At 43.4% G+C, this 14,397-nt stretch overlaps 1 protein-coding gene across 2 annotated transcripts in view; it reads right to left on the bottom strand.

Annotated features, from left to right (window-relative positions):
- Positions 1-926: 926 nt before the first annotated feature.
- LOC145890655 (low-density lipoprotein receptor-related protein 6-like) overlaps positions 927-14,397 on the bottom strand; it is a 32,248-nt gene continuing 18,777 nt past the window's right edge. The window contains exons 12-30 of one of the 2 annotated variants that reach the window (XM_082981783.1): positions 12,434-12,667; positions 10,609-10,835; positions 10,340-10,527; positions 9,817-9,955; positions 9,257-9,450; positions 8,624-8,808; positions 8,416-8,514; positions 7,981-8,085; positions 7,467-7,594; positions 6,965-7,114; positions 6,339-6,477; positions 6,155-6,278; positions 5,698-5,817; positions 5,042-5,344; positions 4,822-4,935; positions 4,333-4,433; positions 3,659-4,078; positions 3,327-3,451; positions 927-2,935 (exon numbers count right to left, since the gene is read on the bottom strand). In XM_082981783.1, the coding sequence (XP_082837909.1) occupies positions 2,035-2,935; positions 3,327-3,451; positions 3,659-4,078; positions 4,333-4,433; positions 4,822-4,935; positions 5,042-5,344; positions 5,698-5,817; positions 6,155-6,278; positions 6,339-6,477; positions 6,965-7,114; positions 7,467-7,594; positions 7,981-8,085; positions 8,416-8,514; positions 8,624-8,808; positions 9,257-9,450; positions 9,817-9,955; positions 10,340-10,527; positions 10,609-10,835; positions 12,434-12,667 (3,996 nt within the window). In that variant the 3' untranslated portion in view covers positions 927-2,034. The remainder of the gene's footprint in view (positions 2,936-3,326; positions 3,452-3,658; positions 4,079-4,332; positions 4,434-4,821; positions 4,936-5,041; positions 5,345-5,697; positions 5,818-6,154; positions 6,279-6,338; positions 6,478-6,964; positions 7,115-7,466; positions 7,595-7,980; positions 8,086-8,415; positions 8,515-8,623; positions 8,809-9,256; positions 9,451-9,816; positions 9,956-10,339; positions 10,528-10,608; positions 10,836-12,433; positions 12,668-14,397) is intronic. The other variant, XM_082981784.1, reaches the window with a different exon arrangement.

Genomic DNA, 14,397 nt, shown 5'->3' with positions numbered 1-14,397 from the left:
TTGTCCTAAACCTACAATCGCCAGTAAAAACAGTAGTTTATTGCCTTTTTGTTAAGGTAAACTTTACAATCTGCACTAAGCTAGTCTATCAAATCATCAACAGTTTGTTAGCAAGGTAAACAGAATGACACTCATCACTAAATTATCAACTTGTGTTTAGTATATGCACACAGTAATCATAAGTGCCCTTCTCTCTAGCAACAAAACACACATAAGCCAATGTGTAAGTAAACAAGCAACTCCAGCAACATCTGCTGCTTCCAGTTGCACTGCCCGCACATGAGATCAGCAGAGCGTAACTTGTGAGACAAAAAAATTTGACTTGTGGTCACAAAGCGTGACGATGGATTGCAGGGCAAGAAATGAAGTTGCTCAACTTGTTTCTTTGGAATCATTCCCCAAATGAGTCACAACAATTTCAAATCAAGTAAACAGCGTGTTTTGCGCCAGAAAAAAAACCATTTGTCAATAAATTTATTTGATTTTGTTAGATGTATGGCCGATATAAAACAAAAATCCAAATTTCGGCAACAATATTGCTAACTAATTGAAACCTTTCATCACCGTATTGTTTATTTAATAATTTGGTTGTAGTTAAACTTGGCAGAATCGCCCTGCACTTACCTAATAACGTTTGCCGTATTGCTGTGACACAGCGTAATAACTAACCCACTGGACTAAACGCTTTCGGATACAGACTGGGGAGACCGGAAGAATAACTGAACTGGGTTGAAATTAACATAATGTGCAAAAGCACGCGATCGAGCAGCCAGTGCAAAAAATAGTTGTTTACATTATGCAGTTAAACAAATTTTATTTCCTCGCGACTTTCTGATCTATGTAGCCATTAAATCTAAGAAATCCTGCGTTCAATGATGCGAAAATTTCTTGCCCTATCGGTTTCACGTTTTGTAGAATGTAAGAAGTAATGGAAGAGATTTTATTCGACAAAAAAAACATCAACCACTCAAAAAACTTTGTACAGAAAAAAACAACGCAAAAATGGGACCAAACTGCAGCAAATGCGAAACCTTTTATCGTTGTTTCGAAACGAACTGCAACATTTTATCAACTGTACAAACTTTGCTTTAAACACTGCATCACATTTTTTGCTTCAAATTGGTACAAAAATTAGTTTAATAAAAGGTTTTCAGGTGAAATAAGGCTCATCGACAGGATCAAATGAGAATATATTTAATGAAAATTTTAATCCAAAGGAAGAATTTTTATATCTTTACGCGAAACGCCATCTAATAAACCTATACATGGCGGTATTTTGAACAACGGAAGCAATAGTTTACATTTAAATTTGACCACATCAACAAAACCAAACACAAACTTCTACAAAATCTTTCGCTTCGGCGGGTTCTCAACTGCAGAGGTTTTGGCATCGAAGAGAGCAAAGCTGAATTAATTCGCCTCAATAATATAAAAAAAGCATTTACGCGAATGTTGGCATGCTGGTTCAAAGGCTGAGGCAATCACAAGGGGTAGAAACAAGACAATGATACTATACAAGCGCAACAACTTCAAATTGAGTAACTTCGGGCGGGCTATACGTCTGGGAAGTTCCCGAGCCGGTTTCAAAATGCCGACAAAAGAAGCAAAATCATAGATAGGACTGAGCGTTAACTCAACAGGCAGCGGAGATTGACCGACGAAGAGCATGAGGTCCATGGTTCGATTCCCGCACGGCGCAGGGGGAGGCTAAGACAAGGCAAAATCACACGAACACACGCGCAAAGTTACGGGTGACAGAAACACAATACACATATTCTCTGCTACGGGAGGGTAGCATTAATAACAATATACAGGCATGAAAGAAGGCAATCGTTATAAAAGCGAACGGAGCGACGTCCACATTTCTGATTTATAAAAACGGGCATCACCATTTGAACGCTTGTAAAAACTGAAATACAATGAACAACATGTAATTACACACAAGGCGACAATGCAATATTCAGTGGCGCGCACGAATTCTGTCGGCACCTAAGATGAGAGCGGAGAACTGAGGAAAGAATTAAAAACCTTGATTCAAGATGAGGAAGATACTGGAGATGGAGGAGGATTGGGAGCGAAGAAACTCCGTTCCGTGATGGACGGGGATGTTCTGGCGGATGCGGATCCTCCTCTGGGAGCCAGGAGCACTGTATCCGCATCATCCGTCGTTCTCCCATCCTCGTCGTCATCTTCTTCTGCGACCTCTTCCACGTCGAGAAGATCTCCCAACCCGGCGGGGGTTTCCCCTGCGAGGAGGCGATCCGACTCAGATGCGGAGTTTGAGTCGTCGATCCTGGACGTGATCTCCTCGACCTCTCGATTCGCCTCCTCCGGGACGTCGTCCTCCAACGGCTCCTCCGCCTCCGTTGCTTCGCTGTGTGTGTAACAACACTCCGACATATACTGGCTGTGAGGGGTGGGCGGAGGTGCGAAGGGGTCCGAGTCGTAATTGAACTCGCTCATGTATTTGTGATGCAGGCGACGTTTGCTGTTGCTGGAACGATGGCGACCGTGGTAGGAGGGCGGGTAGGAAGGACGGGAGACGTCGGTGCAAGAGCAATCGCCCGTGTCCGAATTCTGGCACGCGCACGATTGGCAGCGCGACGACGAACTCGACGAGTTTTCTACACCGTCGCATCGCGAATGCCTGTAACCACCGTTCCATGCTGCATGGTAACAAGCGCGCTGCGAGATGCCACCGACGTAATGCTGCGGGCAGTGCTGGCAACACTGATAGTGGCGACGATACGGAGGTGGGGGGTCACGTGGCACGCTCCCGCCACTAACACTACTTCCGCCCGAACGGATACCGGCGCTACGCTTGCTGGTCTTGCCTTGGGAAGGCGATTTGGAGCGGAGGTCAGCTTCGTCGCAATTGTCTTCGGTGGTGCAAGGTGTAGGGTGTGGAGGGCAGTTGCTGCGGTGGTGTTGTCGCCTGTTGAAAAGCCAGGTTACCATAGTACTCATATAAGTGGTATGTGCATTGCGTAATGATCCGCAACGCAGTAATGTTTCATGCAACGGCATGATTGGCTGGATCACTCCACTGCGCAGATCCTTACTTGGAGATCACAGCTATCGTATCGAGATCATTAGGTTTGCAGGCTTGGCAGCCCAGTCATTGCAGGCTATAGCTGGATCAGCCACTTTTTTCCGACAAGTCGGGAGCGACACTGGTGCGCAACTTGCCAGGCAAATTTCACATATACGTAGGTGATCTCTACCACTATAATCAAGCAACGCAGTAATGATGAGCGCATGTATTTGCTACTCTATACGACGATAGTATTTTGAGGGATATTGCTGATATATTTTGCCACCTATACCTGTGTCTGTTCCTGCATTTGTGGTGATGGGAGGGTCGGTTGGACTGGTTGTCAGAGGGATAAAAATAATCCGCTGTCTTTCCGTCCGATCTGTCGGTAGCTGGGGATGGTGGAGGATTCCAAGTCTGAAATCATGTTTATCATTAAAAATAAGAACGTCGAATGTTGACAAATAAAACTAAAATACCAGCAAGAACAAAATATAAAATCAGATTCAATTAACGTGTTTCATTAAAGTATTTACAGAAAAAAATATGCTTGTTGGAACAGCCACGATTGACGACATGACAAATTAACATTACAAAGAAAATCTCAAAAAACAATGATTTTACCTCGGGGTATCCCCCATTCATCACCGTCTTGGAGCTTGAGCTACTGGAAGCTCCAGGGATACCAGGTCTGTCCGCTACCACCGTGTCGTTGCCCCGCATAGCGTACGGGTATCCCGGCCATGGAGCCAAGGCCGTGTGCCCTTGATGGTGGATCATACGCACCGGAATGCCTTTGGTATGGGACGAGTTTTTACCACTGGGGTGGACAATGGAGAAGTTGAATGAAGTGGTTGAGTGAGACGGGACCGTGCTGGATGCTTTCTTGTTGGTCACGTCGCCGCTGGTGCCACTGGCGCTGGTGCGGACGCCATTCTGGTCGACTTCGTCGCCTCTTTGTTGGAATTCGACGTTGAAGTTGAAGTTGCCGTTTGAACCCGGCGTGAGTGTGAGTAGGGGGTAGGGAGGAGTGTTGTTGTGAGCCTGTGGAGTGACGTAACGAGATGAAGTGGAGGTATTATGCCACTTGCTTACGATTTAACTGACTTAATTACTTTTATTGCGAAGTCAAAGGGAAACGCTTGCAGTTAAAACCTCTGCATCGTCTACTCTATAGTGTAACTGAATAAAACATTTTGCGCCAAATGCGTTCAGTCAGAACAGTAGAATCAACGGTTGCCTGTAAACTTTACCCAATAATACATGAGCAAGCGCGTTGGATAACTGTGTCTACCTACCATGCAGTGGCGCAGGAATACGACGATGCCTATGAGAAGAATGCAGCCGCAGAATATTCCAATCACTATGACGTGGGTGTTGTCGGGGTCGCTCGATATTCCTGTAAAGTACGGGGAGTTGCGGCGTTATGATTTCTATAAGCTTCGTTAAATACCAGTGTGGAGAGTCGTTTTGTTGATATTAGGACGACGGTCGAAGAGGAAGTCAAAGTTTCCAGGGAAAGAGCGCCACCGAACTGGGCGACAGAAAAAGAAAGAAGGCGGTGACGACAGAATGAGAGAGAAAAAAGGAAACTTTCCAAAGAAGATAGGAAATAGAACGGGGAAATTAATAGAATAATACAAGCAACAGGCGAAATAACTAAAATTACATTACTAAACGTCGGTTTATACAATAGTAATTATGAAATATTCTCTTTACATCTTCCCCAAACATACACGCAGGCGACATAGGTAACAGAATGCGATCATGAGACATTAAACACTAACCAGACGGACCGCAAATTTCGTCTGATCCGTCCGCACAATCTTCCTTGTTGTTGCATTTCATCGAAACAGGGATGCATTGACCAGATGCACACCGGAATTCACTGTCCGCACAATCTGCAAAAAACATGTACTTTTTCCCACTGTCGTTGTGTAATAGGTCAAGGACGTGGATACCAACTTAAATAAACGTTTGACATTCGTAATCAACAATCCGACATACCGCAATGCAACTCGTCAGTTTCATCCAGGCAATCAGTTTTGCCGTCACATCGCCCCTCCTTGGGAATGCACTGACTTCCGACGTCCAACAGTCTGGTGAGTAGTTCTTCGTTGTTGGGACTCGGCCGACCCGACGCCGACACGATGGAACCGCACTGGAACTGGTCGGGGTCACATGGAGGACAGTTGGTCTCGTCCGAGTGGTCTGAACACTCCGGTTTTCCGTCGCAACGCCAATTCAGGGGAACACAGCCGTGTGTTCGAGTGCATGTGAAATGGTCTGGGGCGCAGGTGGGTGGAACGACTTGAAAGAAAAAAAATAGCTGTATTGAGGGGCAAGTTCTCCAGAAAATGCGACGCGGGATGTAAACGGCCGAGTCATGTTTGTTCAACGATTGAATATACTCGTCGAAACATGTCCAAATAGCAGGGTGTAACTCTAAGCGATCGTTCAGTATTTTCACATTACCCATCAAACCACCAGCTTTTCCAAGCTATATCAAAGACGTTTAAGTTTTGCTATAACGCCTGAATGGATTTAGCAGAAACTAAAATTAACCTACTCCATTCCTTATAGCCCGTTATCTAGCTTTGTTACGATTCCTGGGCGTTATGACACATATTGAGGGTAAAGAATGGTGGTTTCGGGTTACTTACTGCATATGAAATCGCCCTGCTTTGTGAGGTGGTTCGGACACCGACATTCGCTTGTACCGTCTTCTTTAGGAAGGCAGATGTGGGAGCAACCGCCGTTGTCCAACTTGCAAGGGTGTTTATCTGAAATATTCAATCGCATGTTTGTTACTCAAATTGGTATTTAGTATCCCTGTAGTCCAGCGAAAGTGTAAAGTTGAAGGGTTTCATATGATCTACATATCTGATTCTCAGCAAACGCATAAGAATATGGCCAAAGAACAAATTACGACAAGTTTGGTGAAACGGGTTTAGATTAAAGTTTCTAATGTTTAGGGGGTTCATTGTGGGCTGCAACAACTATTTGCATTCTGGCATTGTGAGGTCATATAATAAATGCATATTTCAAAATTTCCAAACTGGCGGCAAATGATAAACACGAAAAAGTGCGAGTGAGTTGACACAAATCCATTACGTTTACCTAGATCGGCGATCGACATCGACGTTATGGCAACAATGTCTCTTAAATGCGCGACACGGCCCTGAATCTTGTGACGATTCGAACCATCCGACCTGTGGGCTCCTTCGATTAATCCTCCGCTCGCCTGAAAAATAAAGAAACAGTGAGTTGCCGTGACAACACGAGGTGACCAATCATGTCATACCTCTGCGTCTACCCAGTAAAGGTTTTCACCGAAGATCGTCAAACCCACCGGAGCCACGAGGCCGACTTGGATGAACGGGCGACGATCACTACCGTCAAGTTTCGAAGATTCGATGATGTTGCGCTCGGCCCAATACAACCTACAATGAACGCGAGAGTAGACCATTGACATATGCGTGCAATGCTGTCTTGTAATTTAAACAAGAAAGCCAAAGCTAACATGATTATATGCATTATGTGCAAACGTTTCGAACAGGACTGCGTCCATCATCGGTACAATTTGAGAATGAGCTGCAACCAAGAGAGGGCTTTTGACTTTCTTGTTTAAATTAATAAACTCCCAGTTCTTTTGCACCACTGTCTGGTAAGTTTTCCAAAGAAACCAGGCTTTACGATAGTTCCAAAAAAGAAACCAGGCTTTACGAAAAAAGAAACCAGGCTTTACGATACTTCCAAAAAAGAAACCAGGCTTTACGATACTTCCAAAAAAGAAACCAGGCTTTACGATACGCCCACGATCACGTACAAAGTACGGCCCAGAAAACTTAAACTTGATAAAAACCTTAGGAAATACCGGTTCCTACTTGTAATTGATGTAGAAAGGTTTGTTTTTTAATATATTTTTACCGTTTTGACTTGCTATCGACTGCCAGAGCGGTGACGTTACGCAAGCGGCGGTTGAAAAGCACGACAGGATCGGATCCGTCTATACTTGCTTTCACAATCTTCAACCTGCACGACTGCACGTCTCTGCATATGTTTGTGAAGTACATTTGCCTGCGAAAAGGAGATTGTATTTTGAATAGAGCAACAGTTCGATGGGATGTTTTTGTTAATGCCAACAGGCATCGTTCCTTTTGCTGTGTGTAAATGAACTGGTTCAGAGGATTAGTTCACTTCAGGCAATTGGCCATGCAGGCACGAAAACACGATTTTCTTCAGTGTGGCTTAACTAGAGTGCAATTTGACCACAAAAGGTTACATTTTCGAATAAAAAAATTACAGCAAACTATGAACGGTACATTCAGATTGTGAATTAATAGCTCAAGTAACAATAATTGTAAATGCGATGGATATGAGATTCATTGGCACTGTTTTATGGGAAGATAGTTTTATTATTACTGCTCACCCTCTCAACGGGTCGATGGCAAGTTTGCGTGGCATCGCTTCAAATGAGGAAGGACCTGTTACCCCGGGTTCGATCGGTCCCGTCAGCACAGTTCCCAACACTGTTCCGTTCAGTTTGATCAAGTTAATCTGCGCGAATGAAGTCGAAAGTTAAAATTAGCTACGCGACAATTTCACTTTATATCAAGCAACTGCTTTTTCTGATGACTCAACATTTTTGCTCCGGTGTCGTTGGACGAGATTTGTAAATATTTTCTTTGCTTAAAATGTAACAACACATAGGAACCTAACTCACGGAACAGTAAAGCCCATGAAACTGCTAAGAAATTCATTTTTCAAACGTTTCGATTGTAAATATAGAACCATTCTAAAAGTAAAATGCAGGCGAGCGGAAATATGGTGAGATGGAGTAACGATAAAGAAAAACGGGGGGAAGGTGGAAAGGAGGTAATAGTTTATATAAGAGGCAAAACACAACAATATAGCCCATCACCGTTTGAGGAGTTATTACCCACCGTGTTATTGGCTGCATCAGTCCAGTACATCGAACGACTGTACGGATCCAACGCCATATCGTACGGTCTGTGCCCGGTCTTAGTTCCATTCACCAAAATCTGTCGCTGCAGTTTAAAAACAAGTTCGTTGTAAGTGGAATTTGAAACCACTACTTTCTAGCCTTTGGTTTCGCTACAGTGTTTGTTTTATTCCCTGAAGAAGTCTAGTCGTACAGGCAAAATGACAGAAAAATACAATATTTTTTCAACTTTACAGGTGTATATTTGTTGTTTTTCACCGGAAGAACGAACAGTTTAGTATTCGTCATGACACATGGTGGCTAAAACCTATTTTCAGTTTAAAACGACGACTATTGTGAAACTAAAACACAATTAATCAAACTCGACTCGAACACGTGATGATGACTCGGTATTTTTTCAAATCTGTGCACTTACGTCTGTTCCGTTTGGCCGGCAACTCCATATTTGGGAAACATTGTAGTCTAACCAATACACACGTTCGTCCATAGGATCGTATTCAACGGCGAAGGCATCCTACGAAAATAAGGTATTAGATCAATCTTTTGTACACACATTAGCAAATAATACACTGCGATACCCGAAATACGCGTATAACTAAGCATGACTTTGACTTTTTTCTCACCTTTATAGCACGAATTGGCAGCACCGCATCGGGGCCAGGTCTAATGACCGCCTGTTGCTTACGTCGTGACGAACCTCGGTTGGTCATAACGCCGCCCGGAATGACTCCTTTACGCCCGTCCGCCGATTCGAATATGATCCGGGTAATATAACTGGTCCGACTCACCAACAGAAAGTTGGACGGAGCTGTGAAAATTGCGTTACGGTTTAAAGTTGTTTATAAACGTGGTATGAACTGGATATGATTAGTACCATTTTGAATAGAGATCTACGCGGAATTTATTCGTTGAAACACGTTAAATAAGCAGGGTATAACTCCAAGGGATCGTTTATTATATTCACATAAACTATACAAACTATAATGCTACTATTTTTTCCAAACTACATCAAAGTCAGCAAAGTGAAGCCAATAATATGTATTGTGTAACCTGCAGACACCAGCTGCACTGATGAGGCCTTTTAGGTCGAAAAAGTGGCCATATGTCTGCAGCTTACACAATACATCAAAGTCGTATAAAACATGGACACATCTAAAACTGCAATTTTTTATCCTACTCCATATCTTACAGCCCTATATCTAGACAATATGTACGGGTAATCCCCTTTAAATACGATCAAGGCAGTAGTAACTCACCAGAGCAAGTAACGTTGTCTGGATTCAGTGTGTAGTGAGCAGGACAAGAACACTCGTGATCACCACTATGCAAACTCATACATAAATGTTCGCAACCTCCATTGTTACGTGAGCATGACGTCACTCCGCTCTGTCGGGACGCGTGGAAAACTAACATGTCCTCCAGATCGCTCAGCCCTTTCTCGATGACTCGGCTGCAACAAAATCGTTTGGTCAAATGTAAGTAGCTTGAAAGGAGTGAGAATGTCCATTGAAAATAGGTTGCACACTTAATTAAGTCAAAATATAATTGACATCGCGCGTGACATTATTCCGCAAACACATTGTCTTATATGTGCAAAAAGGCCATAATATTCATTTGAGAGCTGCAGAGAGGGTGTACAAGAGATCGACATGGACCGAAAGGTACCACAGAGTGGAAATTAGTGTGGCTGCTAGTGTAAAAGCTAGCGCAGTGCCACAGTCAACAGCCTGTGTTATACCAGTCCGCACAGTGCAAAAAAGGTTCGGGGCCACTACATTAAAGTAGCATTTTGTGAAATAACCGTCATCTGGCTTACCGGTTTCCACCGTTTACTTTATTCGCTCTCTCGATTGACTTCTTGATGCTGTCCGACCAATATATGTAATCACCGAACAATGTAAGACTGAAGAAGGATTGGTTTTTGTCCCCGGGGACCACTTCCACCAGATCGCTACCTGCTCAACAAAAATGATGAGGAAGTCAGAATTAGCACATCCATGTTTTTGTGGCACGCGATGTTGTTGATGAAAAACCTTGCTTGTACCAAAGCATAACTGAATAAATCAGGGTTTATTTAGGGAAACTGTAGAACTGTGTTGTTTCAATGGCTTTTGGTGGACTTTAATATCCAAGATTACAAATGCCCAAAGCGTTTCGACTACAAGGCATCGCTAGTTTTTGTACCTACTCAATTATAACATACAATTGCGTTAACTTTATTTACAATTTCTTGTACGGAAGTGTACGGCCACCTGATAGTAAACCTTTTGTATAACAAAGACCTAACCTATGCAGTACCGCTTATATTAACTATGTGAACTTTAAAAGCATTCTCCCACCGTTCATGTTGGTCGAGACGATCGACCTTAGATCGAGATCGACAAAATACAGGCGTTGTTCTTTGTAGTCGATGGTGAGTGAGTTGGGTCGCCCCATGCGACCCGTGCTGATCTGCACTGGATTCGAACCGTCCAGTTCGGCCCGCATAATGCAAGGGTCCGGACCCCATTGAGACCAGTATATGTATCTGGATTAAAAGATTTGGAGTTATAGAATTTTTGGTTGAGTCCCCAAGGCAATTATACTTGTTATCATCCCATATGCTTACCCGTTGTTTGGATCAACTGCCAGACTATGCAAATCGTCCAAGCCCTCCCAAATCACAGGGCGCCTACTAGTGCCGTCCATGCGCGCCACCTCGATACGCTTGGTGGCAGCATTGGACCAGTAAACGTTGCGGCCGATCCAGTCGACAGCCAGACCTTCCAGCGCTTCGAGACCAAGCGTCATGAAATCCTCCACGTGGGAACCGTTCATAAAAGCTCTGGATATTTTCTGCGTACATAAATATGGTTGGAAATAGGTGTACAGACTTCGTGGCACGGACATTGGAGCCTAGCTGGGTCCTAATGATCTCGATACGATAGCTGTGGTCGCTAAGTAAGAACCTGCGCAGTGGGGCGGTCCTGCCAATTATGCCATTGCACGAAACATTACTGCGTTGGTTGGAAATGGTTTGGTTTGAGGTGATTTCGTATTCTACTTTGGACAATTCGTTTCGGTTTTGAAAAACTTTGCGCGCAAAGTTTAACTGTTTTGTGTATTACATATGAGCACAACCATGAACATGGAACAGTGAAAACTTTGCACCAACAGCGAATACCTTATTTGTTATTTTCCAAAACTGGAATTGATTTGCTGCAAGTTACAAATACGGGCAGCTGCGGAGTATGGGAATTCGATAGGTAGCAGGCTCGTTAAGGGTGTTTGCGTTCAAAAGCGCAAGAGTAATGCGATCGAGAAATTGGATACAAGACAAGCACACCAATAACCACATTGTGTTTTGCCAACACCAAGTGATCAATATAGAAAGAACTCTTTTTGCAGAGTACAGACCTTCTCCGTTAAAACGGGGGCCAGATAATAACTAGAACATTCGGAAATAAGGTCGGGGTGATTAAGGGTTTAAATATGAGGGAACGGTTTTGAGGAGATGTACGTCATTGCCAGTAATGAGGCGTGTACAGGGACAAAGGAGAGCATTATGGGTGGTTGGTTGATTGATCGACTTGCTGCATGATATGTTTATTGCAACGTTGTGTAGGTTTGTTCTACTGGCAAAAGAATGAATTTTTTCAACAGTGACTCTTGTTTGATATTCACATATTGATTTACAAATGAGAAAAAAACACACTGTGTAGCTCTAGTATTGAAAATATAGCTTTGCCGATTTTAAATAGCAGTGGGCATTGTGGGAGGTTATTTCAATTAGTTTAAGGAAGTTTTATTTAAAGAAATAAAAAACACAGCATTTTTTTCAGGGTTAAACTAAGGAACAAAAAACCTTATCGAGGCGAACTACTTAATGTTTCAAATCAAAATTTTACATGCTTTAATTTTGTCACAAAATAACAAACAAAAATTAATGTAACGAAAATAATCTAAGCAAAGCCGGAACACATTAAAACCTATTGGAAAATTGGAATGAACGATATTTGGAAGGCGACTCTGCGTTCGCTTTTGAGGAGATTTTATTATATTTCAACGTACGGTTGGGCGCATATTACCACCAGGCATTGTACCCGCCGCAGCTGTGTACATAACCGATGTAGTAAAAGCCGTAAATTTTGCCGCCATTTCCTCTTGTGCGAGACCAGCCCAGAACAAAGGTTGAGTGTTCCGTTATTACGAACATCAGTGCCTGTCGATTGGTTGACCAGGGTGGCACACAGTAAATCATACATTGCGATTACGCACTGCTATAAATTTGATCACCACAGCGTATTGCATAAAACATGCGCTTGTAACTGATTTATTCACACTTTTAGGAGAAAGCGTTCGGAATCGATTCCGGGAACAGCGGTTCTGATAACAGGAAAGGCAAAGCTACACGCGACCTTCAACTCACACCAACAAACACGTCCTATGCCCACCTTATGTTGGACGTCAATCCAGTAGATCATATTATCGACCACCGAGAAGTCGAGTGCGTTCGCGTCCACCGAGGTCGTGAACGGAATGGGGGAATCACCCGCTGCTGTGTCGAGCGATATCCCGCGAATGCTCCCGACTGATGGGAGTGAGAAGAGGAGGTAAGCTTCGGGCACGATGCAACCCAGCATGTTGGGAGCCAACTCCAAGCCGTTGGGACACTGACAGCGTGGGCCCTGTAGATGGAGAGGTATTGGTTATTTGGTTTAAATGAATGATGAGATTTTGTAATTGATCAGAAAGAGCGATGCAGTTCGATTTGGATGACTGAATATTTCAAAAAAATTTGAACGGTGAAATCGGGTAAAAAATGTCGTAGTTTTCTAGGAGCATATGCAATTTAGGTTTAGTATTTTAACATTGGAAATATATTACCATACGGTAAAGCTCAAGTTTAACACGATACAAACAAAACTATGCGCTGTATACAGCAAAACTTTTCCTATTATTTCAAATACGTATGTTCAATCTATTATATAAAATCTACAATTTATCTACATTAGAAATCAAGTGTACAAGGTCATTTAAAGCACAGAACTCAGTTAAAAATCGCAAACACTACATAAGCCCCAAACGCACATTCCTGACATAACACAACAGGAGAGGAAACACGACGTCATCAATATTCGACGTCACACAAACCGTAACCACACCAAAACACTGTCGGAAAACGGCAACGACACTAAAAGTTTAAAATCCACGGCCGCCACGCACAATCGCCCATAACGACAAACCAAACCCCTGTGAGCTATGGGATTGAATGCAGATCAAGCGAATAACGTTAACCGTTCTGTTATTGACGGGGATCCATCTTGGCGAAAAACTTGGTAGCAGGCGAATGAGTGACGTGGGTTTGAGTTCGGACGATTTTGAAGAATTTTGACAAATATATTTGGCCGTAGTCTTGACAGGTTTTTGCTCTGTTTGGTTTACGTTATTTTCAGCGTGTTTATATGCTTTTTCACAACCCGTTTTGAGAATTAGTTTCAACGGAAATCCCAAAGGGATGCATTAGACATCGTTTGCTTGCGATAAAATATAGGAAATAACTTGCAGTATCCGCCATACACGGGTACATGACTCTGAAAATGTTTATGATAGGATTAGGAAATGCTGGAGAAACATCCGCCCCACAGGGTTGAGACTGGTTGAATGAACCCAAGGGATATAAGCCTACCGGTGCCATTTGAGGTTACACAAGCCGACCAAGACGCCTCGTGGTGTTACAGTTACACAAACGCGGTTTTTAACTCAAAACACGGCTTTCGAAAATGGTAATTCATCACGTTTTTTGTCAAGAAGGATCGCCGGAAAACTGTAACCTAACCCCGGCTGTAGGAAAGCAACAACACACCTCGCGACCCGGCACACCGCCAGGCATAATTACTGTCTGACTAAGGGTATGTGGCGGAAACGCCGCTATGACAGTTTGACTCGAAATCATGAACCACGTGTTTTGTGCGGGCGAACGGAAGAATGAAGCATGTCACAGGTTAGAATCAACGCACGCAGTATTTTTCCGGCCTAAAAACAGGGATCGGGTTTCCATCAGCTCAATGTGAGGGCCAGCTTTTTTGCATTGTGTTGCGTGAAACGCTTGCGTTCGCAGCATGTCGAAGGGAAACACAACTGGAAAATAAAGCTGGCTAACCCCGGGTGACCCTGCTGGCGTCTGGGAAGCGGAGCGATTGTTAGTTCAGGCAAGTGACAGACGTCAATTATCTTCCTGCGTTTGTGACATAGTTTAGTTAAGTGAGATGAAAATCAAATTGTTACATTTCTTGCTCGCACCGTGTTATAAAAATGTTCCTTCCGAGTGACATTATTGTTGTAAGTGGAATTAGGGTTTGTTTCAGAAATAAAAATACCAACACGCAGTTGCAACATAAGACTCAGGGTTGCTGTA

This window comes from Ascidia mentula, chromosome 2 (genome assembly GCF_947561715.1).
Source record: "Ascidia mentula chromosome 2, kaAscMent1.1, whole genome shotgun sequence".
Lineage (NCBI taxonomy): Eukaryota > Metazoa > Chordata > Ascidiacea > Phlebobranchia > Ascidiidae > Ascidia > Ascidia mentula.
Note: the sequence above shows the minus strand (reverse complement) of the source record. Positions and strands in the feature narration are given on the sequence as shown.